The 20973-nt window shown below is 33.2% G+C and overlaps 1 protein-coding gene across 1 annotated transcript in view; it reads left to right on the forward strand.

Moving 5' to 3' along the window:
* Positions 1-17563, forward strand: part of LOC125061429 (TWiK family of potassium channels protein 9) — a 28911-nt gene extending 11348 nt beyond the window's left edge. The window contains exons 3-8 of the mRNA XM_047666890.1: positions 460-633; positions 1279-1402; positions 4401-4559; positions 6280-6480; positions 7292-7509; positions 17258-17563. Coding sequence (XP_047522846.1) covers positions 460-633; positions 1279-1402; positions 4401-4559; positions 6280-6480; positions 7292-7509; positions 17258-17422 — 1041 coding nt within the window. The 3' untranslated portion in view covers positions 17423-17563. The remainder of the gene's footprint in view (positions 1-459; positions 634-1278; positions 1403-4400; positions 4560-6279; positions 6481-7291; positions 7510-17257) is intronic.
* Positions 17564-20973: the final 3410 nt, after the last annotated feature.

A 20973-nucleotide genomic window follows, 5' to 3' on the forward strand; every position in this document is an offset into this window, starting at 1 on the left:
ATAATAAAATAATATGTAGGCAGTGTTGGCTTACTGGCTTCAGCGTACGACTCTCATCCCTGAGGTCGTAGGTTCGATCCCTGGCTGTGCGCCAATGGACTTTTTATGTGCTCGTTTAACATTCGCTCAAACGGTAAACGAATACGTGAGGTAAAGGCTTGCATAAGACTCAAAAAGTCGACGACGTGGGTCAGGCATAGGAGGCTGATCACCTACTTAGATTGGCAAATTATCATAAAATATATTATACCGAAATCTGACGTCCAGATCTAAAAAGGTTGTAGCGCCACTGATTTATTTATTTTAAAATATACATCGTCGAAAATGAATAGGTATTTTTATCAATTACTTTTAATAAATTCCGTCCAATACATTCTACACTATTGATGTTGAAATATCCCAGATCTTCTTACGTATACCTTCAAGGATAAAGCAATTCCATATATTTTTACTCACTAGGTATTTCGGGCGTTGGAATATCCAGCTGAGATGGCGAAACAAGAGTATCTAAGAGACCGTTTGCTCACGCAACGGTGGAATTTGATACGAGCAGTGTCAGATTACAATTTTAATGGCACTGAAGTTGTGAGCATGGAGAAATTGCTCAGCGACCAGCTATCTATCTATGAAAAAGTACGTACAAATTTGTCGTTTTCCTCCAAAATTGTGTACTTTTCAGGATCGTTAACACTTATAAATAAATAAAGACGTGTGTGTACTTATGTACGAGTACACGCGTTAGAAGTTATACTTCTTTGGCGTAACAAGATAAAAAAAATATATTTCGCCTTATTCTACGTTTGTAGAAAAAACGACACAAACAATAGAAAAAAGGTATTCAATACATTGAATTATAACGCATTATCTAGTTAAATAAAGTTTATTTAAATATCACAAAAAAATATTTTTACATAATTAATGGACATTTTTTATTTTAAAATGTTTACTATGCTAACTTCAGGGTGTCGATTTTTGTGACGGTGTGCGCGTGCATCGTAAAAAATTACTCTAATAATTTTTCCCTAACGCGCTATAGAAGTATAACTTCGAAAATATCCTATATTCGAGTACAGTATAGTATATAAGATAACATCAAGTTCATGTTATTATATTTATTTATTTACACTTAGTTAAATTTATTGAAAAACAAATAACATGTAAATATGTATTACATACAAATGATAAGGGATGCCTTATCATTAGCAATCTCTGCCAGGTAACCCTAGTAAGGAAAAACACTAGATACATATCTACGAAGTTTCAACGTTAATCTAACAGGTTTTAGAAGAAGCTTCGGGCAGTGGCCTGTCGTTGGAAATTGAAAATAATTTCCCACCTTTAGAAGAGAAATGGAGTATTCTTCAAGCTGTTTTCTTTGCCTCCACTGTTCTCACTACAATAGGTGTGTAATACATGTAAGCATATTGTAATTATGTTATTAATCTCTATATTTAAGCTGTAAGGATCGAACTATAAACCTGTCAGCCGCGGTATTCTGCTACTCCTAATAGCGACGTTGAGTTGACGATTCCAACTACTTATTGAGAGAAATACATCGTGTATAGAAATTTCGACATCAAACTCAAAATAACTATATTCATATAGGTACATTTATGAACGTCAGAAAAGAAGTTAAATTAATTCTAAAGTTACATTTACTACCAGTTCGCAAGTCAAGGGCGTAGAGCGGGCATCGCCAATCGCCAAGTTTTGAGTCATACAAATTGTTTGAACTGGAGCAAATCAATCCCAAGGATTAGGATCATTTAAATAATCGTCAAATTTATAAATAGCTCAATAGCTTTATTTAATAATTCTCTAATTTCGCTTGGGAGTTTGTTGTAAAATGAATACAATTTCCATATAAGGAGTATCTTCTGGAGCCGCTTAGATTAGTTCTGTTCCGACTTATACAGATGAAAGTCATCATTTCGTCGCTGCGCGTGCAATACCGCGGAAGAGCACTTTGTTAATACCGCGTAACAGCAAAAGGAACAAAATTGAGATATCGCGCCAATAGATCCTTAATGCAGATTGGCTTAAACTAGCTCTCACGCAATTTGAATTAGCCAATGGGAAACCTCTTTTTTGGCATCGTAGCAATACAGCGGAACAGTAGTATCCCTGAAGTTGGCTTCAAGTCCGCGTATTTACCCAAACGGTGAAGAAATTATGATATTACCCTCACAATACGCCACGATCACGAAGGAAGCGAGAAAAGTACCAAGTCATTACGAAGTTATTACATCTGATTATACATTTTTTAAAGACTTCGGTCTTAAAGAATGCTTGATTTATGACTCAATAAGACCTGGTCGTGGGGCGGGTGATCACTGTGTCGTTGAAATAAAAGCACTCAGATATAATCCAAGTGGCACAATAGACTATAAGCTCCGCTTTGCAGATGATTTTATTCCTTTACCAAGACGGCCAAAGAAAATAGTTCCGATTGACAGTGTGCCTTCACTTTATGAATCTAGACAGCCAATATCCAAGACCAAGTATGATCACTTACAGGAGCTTAAGAGTGTCATACCTAAAGACTGTCATAGTTTTTATAATAACTTACCTTATAAATAATGTTCTTATTGTGATTGAGAGGCTCAATGCTTTAATTATAATTATTTAAATGAGAGTTTAAATTATTAAAATTATTATGTTTTGTTATGTTTATTTGCTATTTAATGTTTTTGTTTGCTAAATTGTACTCAATAAGTATGAGTACTTTTGAATAATTTAGTTGATTGTGAAAACAATTCCTATTTTTCACAGTCAACTAAATTATTCAAAGCACTAGGGTTGTAACTGTACCTACAGTATTCAATGATTAAAAACTAATTTTACTTATTCTGTATTCGCACAAAGCATTTAACAAAGATTACGTTAAAATATTTTCTGTGATTTTAGAGGAACCTAGGAGACTGATCTCTAAGAAAACTACTTTTTTAGTAAGTTAAAGAGATGAACTCACAACGTCTTACTTAATACAAAATTTAATACCTAACTTCGTTAATTCTCTTGAGATTAGAAGTTCAAATCTTAAACTTACCAATAAAAAAGTTTTTTTATATACGTAATGTTAAGTATAGATGAATGTTGATAGAGAATAGTAAAAAAAAAATTATAGTTTCCCTGTAGGTACTTCTTTTAAAACGTTTATAAAAAGTTTTTTCTGTGTATTACTAAGTAAAAGATGTGAACTCCTTATGAAAATAAAAATCTATTCCTCGTCCAACTAATGAATAAAATATTAATTTTCTACAGATTAGAAGTTTTTTTTTATAAGAAGCTCACATCTTATACTTAGCAAAAATAAGTTTTCTTTATAATGTTGATTATTAATAATAGAAAGATATTGTTTTTCTGAAAATTTTTTGCTTTTTATCACAATTAATAATGTTTTCTAATAATAAAAAAAAATTTCAAACCCGCGTACTTACTGATACTATACTACTTTTTCTATCAATTGTTGCAACAAAACCGCGTAAGTGATTTTACAGGGAATTTACGGAAGTTACAAATAAATTTACATTATTACTCCATAAAGTAAGCCCCAAACTAGTAGTGATAGAGTTCAGTCAGCAAAATGTAGTTAAATGACTGAGATATTTAGTTTTTTCTTCTTCCTGTAAAATCGCAAAAACGCAGATACGCGGTTTTTACAAAGTGCTCTTCCGCGGTATTGCACGCGCAGCGACGATTTGTTTTAAAATCGTTTATATTTTTTTGTACATACGACAAGGCTTCAAGAATATATTGACCAGCTGACCATTAGTCGTATTGGAAGTTACTGAGTACTAACACAATGAAAACCACGCATAAACAAATTGATAAAACCTTTTTGGTGATTATAAGGCGTTGTCATACTAATTAGAAAGAACATTACTTTTTCTAATACGGCCATAGTATGGTTGGTGTTTAAAGGATAAACTTTAAGATTGCAATTCACTAACACGTAAAAGGCCACAATTTAATTTTCTAATCCTTATAAAGGGACAATTTAATACCCGTCATTTTACATATCTAAATAACATATTCTTTACATAAATTTTAGATTTTACAACGCAATAATGCAAAGTATTCAATGATATATAAATTTATCTATATATATATATATATTTTTTTTTAAGACAATTCACACCAATTGACCTAGTCCCATGCTAAGGTGAAGCTTGTGTTATGGGTACTAGGCAACGGATATACATACATATTATAGATAGATAGACATATAAATACATATTTAAACACCCAAGACCTAAGCACAACACCAAATGCTCATCACATCGATGTTCGTCTCAGCAGGGTATCGAACCCGGGACCCATGGATTCGCAGTCAGGGGTACTAACCACTAGACCAATGAGTCGTCAATATAGAGGGTTAAATTGGAAAATTCTTTCAGGTTATGGCAACATTGTACCAGAAACATTCTGGGGGAGGTTGTTCTGCATCATTTATGCGCTAGTTGGTATTCCCTTAACGCTCACCGTTATTGCTGATTTGGGCAGAGTTTTCGCAACATGCGTGTCCGTTATAGCTAAACACTTGCCAGAGATGCCAAGTAAGTACCGGAAATACGAAATTCAAAATCATTTATTCATTTGGGTAACATAATGTACACTTATGAACGTATAGAAATACATATTAAATGCTTTCCATTAAATTTACTGCCAGTTCTCAAATCAAGGGCGTAGAACGGAAGAGAAGAACTGGCAATAAACTCTTTTTAATCGCCAAGTTTTTTGTTTTACAAAATGTTTGTAAGGATCTGCAACCATTACACCATGTTGCACATGACATCTTTAAGTAATTAATAATAAAAAAAAAGAAACAATGATTTATCCTCTTTGTAGGCATGGTGAAATAGGAGCACGCACTTACATTCTCGTGGGAACAACACGCAAATACATAGTCAAAATAACTAACATCACCGCATATACGAATTCAAGTCCGTCCAGTCACCACATGTAGCACCCGTTCACGAGTATGACGAATGGCCAGCCATCGGCAAATAGGTTTAAAGATGTCTACTGGCTTCAGCGTGCGACTCTCATCCCTGAGGTCGTAGGTTCGATTACCGGCTGTGCACCAATGAATTTCTATGTAACTTTCATCATTCGTTCGAACGGTGAAGAAAAACCTTGTGAGGAAACTGGCTTTTCTTTGACCTTCCATTGTCAATGGGTGATCATGAAACTGAAAGATCTGCCCAGACCTAAAAAAGGTTATAGCGCCACTGTTTTTTATCTGTAAAACCAATTTCAATAATTGACTTAATAATAAATATGGCAACCCAAATCATTTTTTTTTTAATATAGTTATATTAATATCCGTAGCGCTGATGTCGTAAACTTAAGTACAAAAAACTCAATATTAAAACTGTTTACGTCTGACAAGTGGTTTTGGTGTTTACACATTTATAAATTTAGAAGGGGATGTGCCTTAACTGATTAATCAATGTAAAAGGTTACTTAAAGTTGAAAACATCGTGCGGGCTATTAATAACACAAATAAGGTGAAATTAGCGTTATTGGTTTTTTACTTAGAGCGCTAAATTTCCTATGTTAAATTGTAAATAATTTCTTAGTTTCATATATTTAATTGTTTTAAATGTAGTGTAATATTATTTTCACTATTGTGTTCGTAAAAATAGCTACACATTCCGTATTTGTATATTTGTTAACACTTTGTTGCCTTAATAAAATCAGTGGCGCTACAAACTCTTTAGGTCTTGGCCTCAGATTTCTGAATCTGTTTCATGATCATTTTTAAACCTAATAGGCAAGTAGGTGATCAGCCTCCTGTGCCTGACTCACGCCGTTGTCTTTTTGGGTCTAAGACATGTCGGTTTCCTCACGATGTTTTCCTTCACCGTTCGAGCAAATGTTAAATGCGCACATAGAAAGAAAGTCTATTGGTGCACAGCCGGGGTTCGAAGCTACGACCTCAGGTAGACTGTAGACACTAGGCCGACACTTGTTGCATTAATAGTACATAATATATAATCACTGATAACATAAATTATAAGGAAAACATAAGGCGGCCTAATCGCCAACAAGCGATCTGTTTATGGCAACCCTAGGAACAAAAATAAAAAAATAATACTAAGGGTAAAGTGGAAAAAGCGCATAACTACATTAACAAAAATACAATTACAAGTAACTCTACAATTATAAAACAAACATCTTTATAAAAATTAACCAAAAAAACTATTTTTTTTACGTCTATGTAATAATAGTTAACAAAAGTGTAACAATTTAAAGAACCATTTTCCATTCCAGAATGGTGCAGCCGCGTATCTGAAGCAAACCCAGCGGGCCAAAAATCGCTGTACGCTTTCTGGGCTGTAGGATTCCTATTTGTTTATCTATCCGCTGGTGCTGGTTTATTCAAGATGTGGGAAGACGATTGGACATTTTACGACGGATTTTATTTCTGCTTTATTACTATGACAACTATTGGTTTTGGCGATCTTGTTCCAAGTAAGATATTAATGATATTTATCATACAGGGTGGTCAAAAAGTCAAACGCAAAAAGGGGATAGATAAAAAAAGTCAATTTTCTTATAAAAACGCAAAATAAATTATAACTTTGCAGGGGTTAAGCTTAGAGACCTCCCGTAGAACAAATTTTTTCAGCTGATGACCTCGTCTATCCCCTATTTGCGTTTTATCCACGACTTTTTGGCCATCCTGTATATACATAGTAAAAATAATTATTAAACATTAATACATAGAAAATAAAACAAATTTAAAATGTTTGGTCCCTGTGGTAGTACACCTTTAACGCTCGCAGCATTTAAAAAAAAGCACCAGCTCTGAGGTCACTGGTACTATCTACCAGGCTGGCGCCTGGTACTTAAATATTTAATTAGCGCCTGTGCACTTGAACCCCACGGCCCAAGAGTCTCTACTCCAAAGGGAACACTCATATTAATAATACTTAATATTGATTTAAAATTATTATTATATTTTTTTTACAATAGATAAGAACGCTGGTATATATATGGGAGTCTCAACGCTGAATCTTGTCCAAAAGGTGCGCAAAGTTCTAATGCATTAAGGTTTCGTTTGATCGATATCGGTTAACGGGGCGATCAGTCTTCTGTACCTGTCACACGCCATGATATTTCTAACCCCTTATAAAAAAAGTTCTCAAGTCGCGCGCCTAATCGCTAAAATAATCCTTCAAAGCCTATTATAAGATCAAGATATACATGTTACTTTGTACCTTAAGAAAGATGTCACCAACACGTGATTCTTACGAATATGAAAATAGGGATTCTTTTTCAGAAAGGCCAAAATACATGTTGCTATGCACGTTGTATATATTAATCGGTCTGGCACTAACGTCTACTATTATCGAGCTGGTACGTAGACAATACGCTCGCTCCTGGCAGCAATTGCGGGCTCTCTCAGGCCCCTTGGCAGACACATTGCGAAGACTTGGCGACGCCGGTCGTGGAGTCGACGTGTCTGCTCTACACGACCTACGGAAAGTTCTAACAGTTGTGAGTAGCAAAAACTAATTTACCCTCGCAGCGTGACGCCAAAATTCATTAAATACGTGAAGTTGTCTAAGTTTCACTGTTATTGTTTAGAAGACATTTTCCTTTTAGTTTCACTTATTCCTTTTACTTGTTCAGTATAAAATGTTGCGGATTTTGATGACATTATTAAAAAAAAATCATGTGTCCACTTCACACGTGGTAGAAGTGAAACCTTCAAAAACAAAGTTTTTATAATTAAAATATGTAAATTAGACTTTTTCTCTATCGAAAAAATCTTTTCTATAAAAAAAACATTTTTTAATGTTAAATTTTAATTTATAACTTTAATATCAATCTTTATTTGGTAAAAACTAATATAATAAAAGTTTGAAATAAATTCACAAGTCCAACGTGGGAGAAAATGAGATAGGAAGCATTATACAGTGTATAAACATTAAATTAAGGTAGTAAGAAGTTTTCACTTCAAAAAGTTTCTATAATTAATGATATTATGTAAATAAAATTGATAAATTTCATCTAATTTTATAAATGAACTACTTACTTGACTTACTTATTTAATTTTTTGCACATCTGTTTTTTTTATTTCAGAAAATGATCAAATACACACTAATTTAAAGTTTATACACTGTATAATGCCTCCTATCTCACTCTCTCCCACGCCAAATCCTATTAATTTATGTGTCGGTCTCTTTTTACTGTCGCTTTTTCCGTTGCATCCGGTTTGAAATCATAACGATTCTAAAGAAGTTTCACTTCAAAAATTTAACACGCGAAAGGTCCATTAGATACGGGGTTTTATTTTTTAGATGTTCAGCCTAGAATTTTTAATTATGTCCTTGGCAATATTGCCAATACTCTGAAGTAACTTATACATTCCTCTAAATACACCAGTACTCTTGAATAGTAAATGTGAAGTTTCCAGATAAATATAATTAGTTTTCGATCGATGCAATACTCAAGAGATATAATCACAAGTTCTGCGCAACTCATGTTTTATTCACAACATCAGAGCTACCAAATGTGGAGTTCAAAGAAGCGTCTGATTAATCAAGATAAGTCTGGCGGACAGATCATCGATTGATCTCGTGCAATATAAAGCTCTTTGAACATTATATTCCTGTTATTACGATATGATGTATATTAATATCGCTCTATATAACGTTACGGTGCAATAATCTTTTGGCAAAGTGTCGAGTTTGGGGTGAAACTTTTGGGGCCAATTAGTGACTAATATAGCTTTTTGAATATTTATTTTTCCATATTAGAAAACGTATCGAAAAAATAAAAAACAGTGTAGGACTAAAATAACATTTTACTGCTGCCCTGCGATTCTGTAACTCACTTTTGCCGCTTTTAAATCAGTCGCTCTGTCGCTCTCAAATCAGTCGTGAAGCAGTCATTTTATGATTTGGCATTCTGAAAAGGTGGGAGCTTGTAGTTTATTGTTTATCAAAATGCCAAATCCTAAAATGACTGCTTCACGACTGATTTCAGAGCTTCCGCCGATGTCAAAACCGCTGTGTGAGTTCAAAAAGTGAGTTACAGAATCGCAGGGCTGGACTGTGATTTCCTTGATATTTTACAACTAATCTAAATAGTTGCAGCTATCGATTTTTGGATGTCGCAACACCGTTTTAGTTTTATTATCCCATAAATTCGCTCTTTCAACACATGGAATGTTTATAGGCTTATTTTGAGACTGTAATTATCACTGATAGATTTTCCCAAACATTTGTCCAACGTACACAGATGGATATTTTTATATGTTTCCGATCCGGCATCGTAAAAAAGTGCGTCAGTCTTTTGACCTTCAGTTTGAACGTACGTATCCTACCTATATATATATAGTATAAGACCGTAAAGTGTATACCTATCAGGTTTCACATGTTTAATTTCAATGATCCTTGAAAAATAAAGTATTTCCCATTATGACTGGGTAGATTACTATAATTGTTTTATTATTATTCTAGCGGCACGTCGCGGCTTTGCACCGGTGGAAATTTATTTTTTAAACATTATTATAAATATTGATAAGTTCTTTAATATTGTGGAACATTTTATTGTTCTATCATCAATCGTTTTCGCAGCGCATGCGAAGAAACATGTTTTATAGGCATATTTTTGGGTAACATTGATGTTATATTAGTTATTTTTTATTGATACTTATTTTTTCTTGCAATTAAAATATATTAATCAGTGATAAAGCATTCAAATGGTCAAAGAATTATTAAAATCGGTCCAGTACTTTTGAGCCAATTCGTTACAAATATACAAATCTTTCCTCTTTATAATATTAGTATAGATTGGTAACATAATATTTATATATGGCTGTGGAATCTTTATTGCTTGCTTGCTTAAAATTATCTTGAAGTATAAAGTATTAATTTCCCATTATAACTCACACGAATTACAAGATTTACTAATTGTTTTATTATTAAGTTACATAATATTTATATATGGTTACTAGCTGATCCGGCAAACATCGTGCCATGTATATCATTTATAATAAATAATAGGGGTTGTTCGTAGAGGGGTGAAAATTAGGAGTTGTATGTATTTTTTAATGCTGTATCATAAAAAAATAAAATTTATCTAAAAATTAAAAAAAAAACAATTTAGGGGTGAACTACCCTTAACATTTAGGGGGAAGAAAAATAGATGTTGTCCGATTCTCAGACATACCCAATATGCACACAAAATTTCATGAGAATGGGTCGAGCCGTTTCGGAGGAGTTTAACCACAAACACCGCAACACGCGAATTTTATCTATTAGATAGAATCTTTATTTCTGCAAATAAAATATATATTTTCGTTTAATATTATAATATTTTATCATTTTATTAGAATTTTTGCACGATGAGGACAAAATATGTTTTGTTAGATATTAAACATGCATTCAGTTTAAAATCATTTTACGCTTACGAATGTCGTTTACTCAAATAAAGGAAAATTTACAAGGAAGTGTAGGACAAAAACTAACTCATTCGAGTAACTAATTGTTGTGTTTATTAATCACTAGCGTCCTGATGGATGGTGATAGAAAACCAAATGAAATCACTGGTAATTTGTTCGTTATAAATAAAACAAAGAATTATAATAAGCAACAATGGTTTTTAAATAAATACATGCATTTATTGACTTGAAGTAAGTGCTTTATGTAATATAATGTTTATAAGTAAATGATATAATAAGTATAGGCAAACAAATGTTATTCATCTACGGCTTGTCTTTCGTCTTTCGAGGACATGCGTACATTCGACCCATGTTCCATGGACCTTACAAACAAAAAAAAAATATGCGGCTTCCTCTAAAAATATGCGGCTTTTTTATTGAATGATGCTGAATGGCCTGAAGGGCCTTAACATCTCGTTCTGTTTTGGCGAGCGTATAGTATTATAGACCAATTATAAACGATGAGGAATTGAATCTGGATGATACAACTGTATTTCTTGGAATCACCATGGATTCAAAACTTCAGTGGATATTAACGGATTGGCGAAGAGACTTAGTTCTGCAGCTTACGCGGTTAAAAAAATTCGCTCACTAACTTATGTCGATACAGCTAGACTTGTTTATTTTAGTTACTTTCATAGCTTAATGAGTTATGGCTTATTATATATATATAATATATATATTATGGGGTCATGCTGCTGATGTCGAAACTATTTTCATCCTGCAGAAGAGGGCTATTCGTGCAATCTATAATTTAAAATGTAGGGAATCTCTTAGAGATAAATTCAAGGAAATTAATATACTAACCCTTCCCTCGCAATATATTTATGAATATATTATGTATGTATACAAAAATAGTGAAAAGTTTACTAGAATAGAACATACGCACAATGTTTATACTCGGGACAAACGCAGGCTGCAATTTCCCCGTACTAGACTATCTGTTTTTTGGGAAAAGGCATACTCTTCTTTAATAAAATCTCAGAGGCTCTGCCTTTTAATACATTTAAGAAATGTATTAAAGAAAAGGCTTACTAAAAAGTTAACGAATATCTAGTTGACTAAAGGGCCTGGGACTAGTGCTAGACAGGTTACTTCTAATTAATTTGCGATATGGTGTCCATTGGCGATGACTTTTAGGGCGTCCCCTAGGCCCGACCTATCCTATAAAATCAATCTACGAAGAAAATATAAAGTGTTTTGAGTCTTTACGATCGGTTTTTTATGCTTTTATTTGGTCATATTATGTGTTTTTTTAGGGTTAAGAATAACTTTATTTCTCATAAGAATTGCATACATAATTCACTTACTGAGAAAATATTTAAAACTAAGATTAATAATTAGAGCACACAGATGTACGTATATAAAATAATAACAAAACAGCAACAAAAATGTGGGTAGACATAATAAACTCGATGAGTCAAGCAAAACATAGATGTTCGAATTTGATTTTTTTGTATGTTGTAGTTAATAAACTTACTTTGGGGCCTCATAGCCTAGCGGTCTTATTAAGTGGCAGCCAGGTGAGGGGTACCGGGTTCGATTCCCGGTTCGAGGGCAAGTTTTAATTTAATTTAAATTTGTTCTCGGCCTTTGGGAGGGTTGTGCGGTACCAGGCGAGTGCTTAAACCGTACATGGAGGACACGATCGAATTTCTTAGACAAGCACGAATTATAAAAAATCCTATACCTGACGCTGGCTAATGCACAAATCGTGCCAGAGCCATTTAAAAAAAAACTTACTTATTAACCTTATATTTTTGTCCATAATACCCTTGTCACTTTTAAGTAAACGCGACAAAATATTCAGAGAAGCGTAACAAAGTTTGTTTAAACGACTTAATTCACAGTAATTTAAGGATTAATGGCGGAGCGGTTTTAATTGAATTTACCGAAGCGAAATTAGTATAAATCACACAACCTAGATTAAGCTTCTAGAAGATTTAAGCTCGGCTTTAATGTACTTTATTTTAATAGGCCTGTGACATGCTTTGTATAACTACGGTTGCTTAGCAACCAAAATATCAGGTCAATTTCTTCCCGCAAGCGATAAAACGCTGTACCGCAAAACCGCACCGCACTTTACATTTGGAAACCACAAATCGTTACGAACTTTTAGAAAAATGTTTCGCGTTATAATTATTTTTATATTTTTGAAGTTATACTTCTTTAGGCACGTTATGAAAAATTAATGAGAGTGAAATTTTACGATTGCGCGCGCACCGTGACACAAAGTTGTCAGTGTGATTATAGCGTGCGCGAGCGAGATGGGAATAAGACAATCTACAAGTAAAAAGAAATAGAATATGCGCGAAGTTAGCAAAGAATTTTGAATGACCATAATGACATTTACCTTTTAAACAAATAAAGGAGTTTTAATTATTTTTTCAAAGAAATTTAGCCATGCTTTTTCACAAAGACCTATTGTTACTTAGTTAAAAGGTTATGAAATACCAAATACCAAGTTATAAAATTGAATTAATAATATAATAAATAATAATAATAATTGTTATTAATATTAATGAATAATTGAATAATATACTAAATATTAAATATTATTAAATTGTTTACGTTAAATATTAATTATAAATTAATTATATTTAAAAAAATAAACAAGGCCAAAGAAGTATAAATTCTTTCGCGCGTACATAAGTACACGCACCCTTTTTTTTTTATAAATTTAATCAGACGTTTTAAGAGCAGTGATAGGTGCGCTATCAAATGTGCGTCGAACTTCCAAAGCAATGTATTTTTCTATTATTAAAATAAAACAATGACGCTACAGCCTTATTAGGTCTGGGCCTCAGATTTCTGTATCTGTTTCATGATCATATGTTAATCAAACAGGCAAGTAGGTGATCAGCCTCCTGTGCCTGACGCACGCCGTCGACTTTTTGGGTCTAAGGCAAGCTGGTTTCCTCACGATGTTTTCCTTCACCGTTCGAGCGAATGTTATTAGAAATTATCCGATTAAAACAGTTAAAAGAGGGTGCACTAATTACAGTTTAGCCTAAGTGAGCCTGGAACATTTAAGTGGCCAGTAAGGATTTTATAGGTATCAATGAGATTACATCTTAATCGCCTTCTTAATATGATATGTACCTATGTGCTCTGAGCAATGCCTGGATTTTCTTTGAACCCCTTTAAGTATACTAATGTTTTTTTTTGTACTATAAATAAAAGGTTATGTAAAATCGTTAAATATCACAATTCAGTCGCAATGCGACACATGATATGTTTTCTAAGTTATTGGTTGATGAGTTTGTGTTACGAATAAGCATCGTGTTATGGGTAATTGAATTCGCAAACGACTTCCGAATATGGCTATATAATAGACTTATATATATAATCTGTAAGTTTTATTCTTACAAGGCCGGCAACGCACACGCGAGCCTTCAGGCATTGAGAAAATGGACGGTATCACTTGCGTGTTTTATAGATTTTTTAAACTATATTTATTTTCCACTTTTTAGTCCTAGCAGCAATACGTGTTGTCTCCATTTAATCGTATTGCTATGTGGACTTAAAAAAAATTTCATCGTTTTTTCGAGATAAACCTATGAAATTATTATATTGTCGCTGATTCTTTATAAGTGTACAAAGTTTGAATTAAATCTGTCCGTTTAAAATGGGTCAAAATCGAGTCCGAAGGAGTCGGTTACATACATACATACAGGTGAAGCTAATATAAAGCGTGTAAAAAATGACACTACTACATTATCATCAATCTTTGTTTCATATAATCGGTTTTTAACTGAATTAAAAACAAGAGAACGTTAATTTAAATTCTATGACTTTTTTTATTATTTTAAATGGTTTTATGTAGGGCCAAAATACGGTTTGGAGAATGATTCTGGAGAAGTAAAGTTTTGTATGTATTAATAAAAATGAATCGCATAATTAGGCTAAGCGCCAAAATCATATTTATGAAGTTATACATAAATAAGTACACGCACCTTTTTTTATATTTATTCGACGAACTCTGAGTAAGCTTTTTATGGAGAGAAAAAAATTGAAAAATTCAAAAGTATCTAATAGTTTTAATTAGTATTTAGGTTTATTCCGGAAAAGCGAACAGTCTGTATGTATGATATAGTAAAAGTTCAATATGTTGGTTTGTTATGTTAGCTACTTAAAAGGTAGGTTAAAAAAAATCATATTAAGGCGAAGCGAAGTTTGCGGTGGCAGCAGTAATGAATAAATTAATAAATAATAACATCTTTATTAGATTTTTCTTACATAATCGTCGCTGCTCCAAAAAGGGTTTTAAATTTAATTTAAACAAAGTTTATATTCACGTGATAGCGGTTAATTATGAATAATTATTCTCTTTCCAAAATTAATATCAAGGGATTATCTGTTAAGTTGAATTAACGCATAAAATTCTCTGAAATATAATGCTTGTTTAAAATTATTGTCATCAAAGTTATCTTCATTAAAAATAAGGAAGACCTTGCGACGAAATTGTTTTGTTTTTCACAGGGCTCCCCCGCACACGCCTTATATATATACATATATACTATATATATATATATATATATATATATATATACAGCTTGCTTATCGTGGCGTAAAAAAAGTCCACACATACACAACACATATAAAATAGCTCAGTGCGGCATAGACATACATAATTACACGAACAAATGAAGATGGAATAATGAAACAATTTGTAACTGATATACTGTAAAAATAATCATTAACATTTTAAATTAAATTAAAACAAATATGTAACGATGGAACATAAAATAAATAATAAAGCCTTTAATTTCCTACTAAAATTATATTATTAGCTATTATCTTTATAGAAACTAGTGATATACTTAAAATCAAAAATATTTTAGCGAATTAAATTAACACATAAAATAGCTATCTATGATTACTACTCTATTATTGATATCGATTCGCTCTACGTGACCCTTATTCTCTCACGTAACATTGGACGCTATATATTTGATTACCTCGTAGTCTAGCCGAGATGATTTATTCTGACAATTATTGCGTTTTCATTGTTTGTCCGAATGATAACAATGTTATATTCAAAAGAAATAAATGCTTTAACAAGTTTGTTACAAAAGTATATATAATTTATTTATTTATTCCATATCATTATTCTATCTTTACAGTAATTACTAATTCGATAGAACGACACAATATTTATACCCACACCAATTAACCTAGATAAAAAACATAAAAAAAAATATATTTATATAACTAAATCTTATAACTAATAATATAGGAAGCAACTCTTGTGAACTCAGCCAGTGTACAAACAAATAGGTCTACCTTCACAGAAATCTTATTTATTATATGTATTGCTCGCGTGAGTGACGCTTTGCTAACCAAGTTGGAATGTGCGCGCGGTACTTCCAAAAGTTGAGACTTCCGCCTCAGGTTTCTACTTGGTACCCGTAGACTCAGTCTCTCCATTATATCCAACCAACCAACCAATCCAACCCGACCCGTAAGTATATTATATAATATATACACTGACAAGGCTAGCTCTCTTCTGAGGCGTAGCTGGTAATAATATATAATAATAACGCGCTGATAAGACCCCATATCGTGTTACGTACAAATTATTATATGTTATGATTTATATATTATCAGCATTATACATTTCACAGTATAGAAATATAACGTGTGACATTCCCGTGTTATATGGAGACCCTATACGAGGGACTGAAATCGCGTAATATGAAAATGCGTCGTAAGAATACCGTGTTATTATTGAATTTGTTTCTTTTAATTGCGTGTAATTATATATGTAATGCGGCAATCCTATCGTTCTTCATTTGGTCCATCCATACAGCAGGTATTGATCCCTTTACATGCTTTTGGTGTACACTTTTAATACATTCTGAACGTGTACAATATCCAATACTAGAATGTAGAAATTATTGTCAAGTACCGTTAACATGACAAAAGGAAGAGACTTCCATGACACAAGGAAACCGAGTGTGAGGGCTAGTGCACTTTCCTTTTAACTAAACATCCTGTTTTATTATTTATACTAAAGGGTTTTCTTTTTTTTTTCTACTAAAATAGCATGTTACTTAGGTAACCAGCCTTCTGACTTGTTCCGTAGAGTTTATGCCTAAACCGGTCTTATGCCGACCTTAATGTACAATGTTGCCTGTACACGGCATGTGTTTTGTGTTACTTGTGTTTGTAAAAAATTGGTCCACGACGTGAACGAAGGACTCAGGGATGAGTGGTACACATAAGCAACTACTGCACTGCTGCTTAAATCTAATATGTATATATTCTTGTCACAATGTTCGTTCCCATACTCTTCCGAAACGGCTCCACCGATTCTTATGAAGTTTTTATGCATATTCAGTAAGTCTGAGAATCAGCTACTATCTAGCATTCAAACCCCTAAGTGATGAGGTGTGTCCAGCCCAAATTATTATTATTTTTTATATTTATTTATTGATTTTGTTATTAAGCTTACGACATCACACACAGTACTAAATCTACTAATCATTTTACAAAATCTTACATCTAAAATGTGTGACAATTAAAGTAAACATAAGTTTCACAAAAAAAAAAGAAAATAAAAAATTAAAATAAAAAAATATAATTTTTATTTATTAGACAATTTTTTTTGCTTTTATTATGACACAACATACAAAAATACATACAACCCCCTAATTTTCACCCCTCTACGATTAACTCCTATTTTTTATTATAGTAGATAGTTATTTTTATTGAACTAAAAGTGTCCTAGAAATAATATACATGGCAAAACAGATTGCCGGGTCAGCTAGTAATAAAATATTTTTTTAACAGGTAACAATGCCACGTATGGGTGGGGGTCGAAATTCTCTCGCGGACAAGCGACAGTTGGAATGGGAAGCTGCGCTGGAGGCTGTCATACGAAATATTAACAGCCCATCACCGACACAGCAGAAACCGCCAATAGTTCAAATAGTTATATATGAGTCTTCCGTATAGTTTTCATTTCCTGTTTCGAAGCTTTAAGCTCTTTAAGATAAGATCTTGCTATTAAACCAAAGTTTAGAATTTGCGTACCATTAAGCATTTGCACATAGGTTAAGTTGCTAATATTTTGTAAATAAATAAATATGATATGAATTGGTTCCTTATTTATCCTATACAGAGCTTATCTAAACGTACGACCGATCTGGCTCCAGAACATAAACCTAAAAGGCCGGCAACGCACTCGCGAGCCCTCTGGCATTGATAGTGTCCATGGGCGGCGGTATCACTTAACATCAGGTGAGCCTCCTGCCCGTTTGCCACCCGTTCTAAAAAAAAAAAAAACTCCTTATAAAAACTCCTTACATGGAAATTGTATTCGTTTTTACAACAAACTCCCAAGCGAAATTAGAGAATAAATTAAAAACTCTCGTTAAACGTAAATTAATCAATAAACCTTTTTATAAATTTGACGATTATTTAAATGATTGGGATTGATTTGCTCCAGTTCAATTTGTATGACTCAAAACTTGCCGATTAAAAAGAGTGGCGGAAAGCTTCTTGCCAGTTCTTCCTGCACTCTCTACGCCCTTGACTTGCGAACTAGTAATTGTAAATTTAGAATCAATTTAACATATTTTCTGTTGACGTTCATAAGTGTACTTGGTTACCTATCTTAGCTTAGCTAAGTTAAGGACCTTAAAATATTGATGTTTTTAAATGTTCTAAAAAAACATAATCTTAATTTAGGCAAACTTCGTTTGGTTCAACGCGTTTGTTAGTTAGTGGTCTGTGTTAAAACCAGTGTTGAAATGTTGTAAAACAATCTCCGAATCGTTTATTAAAACCTAAACGTAACAATGAAATATACGGTCTTTACAATTTTCTGAACCTACATCGTAATAATAAAATAAGTACATATCGCAATACAGCGATGAAATGCTGCCAGCGTTAGGTACACTGCCACAGGGACCAAACCTTTTTAATTTGTTTTAATTTTCTTTTTATTATTAAAACAATTAGTGTGTACTAACATGAGACAAATTATAAATAACAATTTCTAAATACCTACTAAATTATTGTCATTTTTGTATCGCAATGTCTAAGCCAGTAGGTATTTTACTGTAAATAACATATATATATCTGTAGCTTGAATTCTATATAACAATTGTTCCCAATCTACAACACCTAGGTACACTGTAACTCAACGCCGTAGGTACGAGCCGTATCAATTCAAAATTTCATCAACATCGCCTTGATGGCACTTTCGAACGAACTAGCGAACTGTGGAATCGACTCCCGGTGGGGTTCTTCCCTGAGAGATACGACCTCCAACTATTCAAAGTTAGAGTGTACAACTCCCTAAAAGGCCGGCAACGCATCGTAGACCCGTTTTCCCCCCTATTATATAAAAAAACTTGCATACTCGTAAATTACTGGCTTTGGTATCGCTATCGGAATACTGCGCAGTTTTGTGTAGTTATTTATAACTCGTTACTATGTTGGTAAGTGTTTTGAAGGTTGAGATTTAAGAGAACAGCACAATAAAATAGTTAAGATCAGTATAAATCACGTTACGAATATATAAAGTGCTTTTATTTCATGGAAGCGTATTTTATTATTCCTATACAGCTACAAAAACACATTTCCTGAAATTGATTATTTACAAATCTCTACATTTTATTTGATGTAGTTTCGTTAATTATTTTAGGCCTTTTTTTTACGTAATAGGAGGCAAACGGGCAGGAGGCTCATCTGATGTTAAGTGATACCGCCGCCAATGGACACTCACAATGCCAGAAGGCTCGCAAGTGCGTTGCCGGCCTTTCAAGAATTGGTACGCTCTTTTCTTGAAGGACCTTTAGTCGAATTGGTTCGGAAATACTTCTGTGGGCAGCTGGTTTCAGATAGTGGTGGTGCGCGGCAAAAACTGACTTAGAAAACGCTCAGTTGTGGAACGACAAACGTCGAGGTGATACAAGTGGTATTTTGTATTTTGCCTTGACAACCGATGATGAAACTCAGCTGCAGGAAATATTTTAATTATTTAATTACATCATATTTCTTATATCATGTGTACAATAAAATAAATATACCAATATATATATATTTATATATTATGTGTGTTGTTGTTGTAGAAGAGAGGTACATTTTGTAGGCAAGAATTTGTTTCTGGTTTACTATTATATAAAACCATGTGGCCCATCCCATTTTTTATTTAGTACACTTAATTACAGTTGAGGTCTTCCCAGCTGTGTGTGCATATAACATTCGCTCGAACGGTGAAGGAAAACAACGTGAGGAAACCTTAGACCCAAAAAGTCGACGCTGTGTTAGGCGCAGCAGGCTGATCACCTACTTGCCTATTAGATTTACAAATGATCATGAAACAGATACAGAAATCTGAGGCCTACACCTAAAAAGCGGTTATAGCGCCACTGATTTTTTAATCTGGTTCAATAAGCGTAATATTTACGCAACACAACAATACGGTAACATACATTTTAAAATAACAAATATATCTTTATCTTCATTAAACGAAAGCAAATGGCTGCGGTGTGAAACGCGGTATTTGAATTTTATGACGCAATAAAAATATACGCAATATAATATCAATGTTTGTGTAATATCGGTAATTTATAGTCCAAACATTGCTTCGATGCGAAGTGGTATATATATGAATACGTAAGTGTTGATTAGGAAACTTAAAACCTTCAAAGGCAATTTAGCTGCACTATATTTACACAAAATAAGGTCAGACGTGTATAGCCCGGTCATTTTAGACAATTGAAATAAAGAAAATTCCGACAAAGCCAAATCTTCGTAGCGACCTTAGGTTTACCACAAGGAATAAAGTGTCAAAAGTCCCCATCAGTCCCATGTGAGCTTAGGGACTTATTCGGGGTCCAAGGTCAAAATTTTAGGTTTTTTGGATTTTTCTCGAAAAGTACCTCAAAGCAAAGTTGTAGATCTTAAAATTTTCTATAAAAATGGTCTCTATGATTTTTTCTCTAAGACCCACTATTTCCCAGATATTGCGCTTGTAAGAATCACGTTCTACATAATATGCACACATTTCCTCACCACCTGTGAGGTAGTGTACTCGGCGCGTTTTTTTTTAACGTGGTATCCCCGGTAGGCCTATTCCACGAACCTTTCTGACGTTATTTTCAGGAACAATAATTATTTAATAGTATGAAGATTATTGATATGGGTTACTGAGTTTAACTGTCGTTCAAACTTTTTTTTATTACTTTAATCTGACTCATACTCTTCATATTATTCAACTTCAACAATCATGTTTTCTTCAATTTCTTTTTGTTCTTCTTCTTCTCCTTCCTGTTGATAAGCGCTTAGAAATTGTTCAAATGAAGATGAATCAGTTGTCTCTTCATCAAAATCACATGAATCTTCCTCTCTTTTATTTAATTGAACATTTGAGCAAGAGACACCTTGGCAATTGGTACACGCTGGAGAACACTGCAACCCTAATTTTTTACAGCTACATTTGGCACTACAACCTTTCTTGCAATTGCAAAAAAATACTAGTGTTAAGAAGTTTTTCT

The sequence above is a fragment of the Pieris napi genome, chromosome 23 (assembly GCF_905475465.1).
Source record: "Pieris napi chromosome 23, ilPieNapi1.2, whole genome shotgun sequence".
Classification (NCBI taxonomy): Eukaryota; Metazoa; Arthropoda; class Insecta; order Lepidoptera; family Pieridae; genus Pieris; species Pieris napi.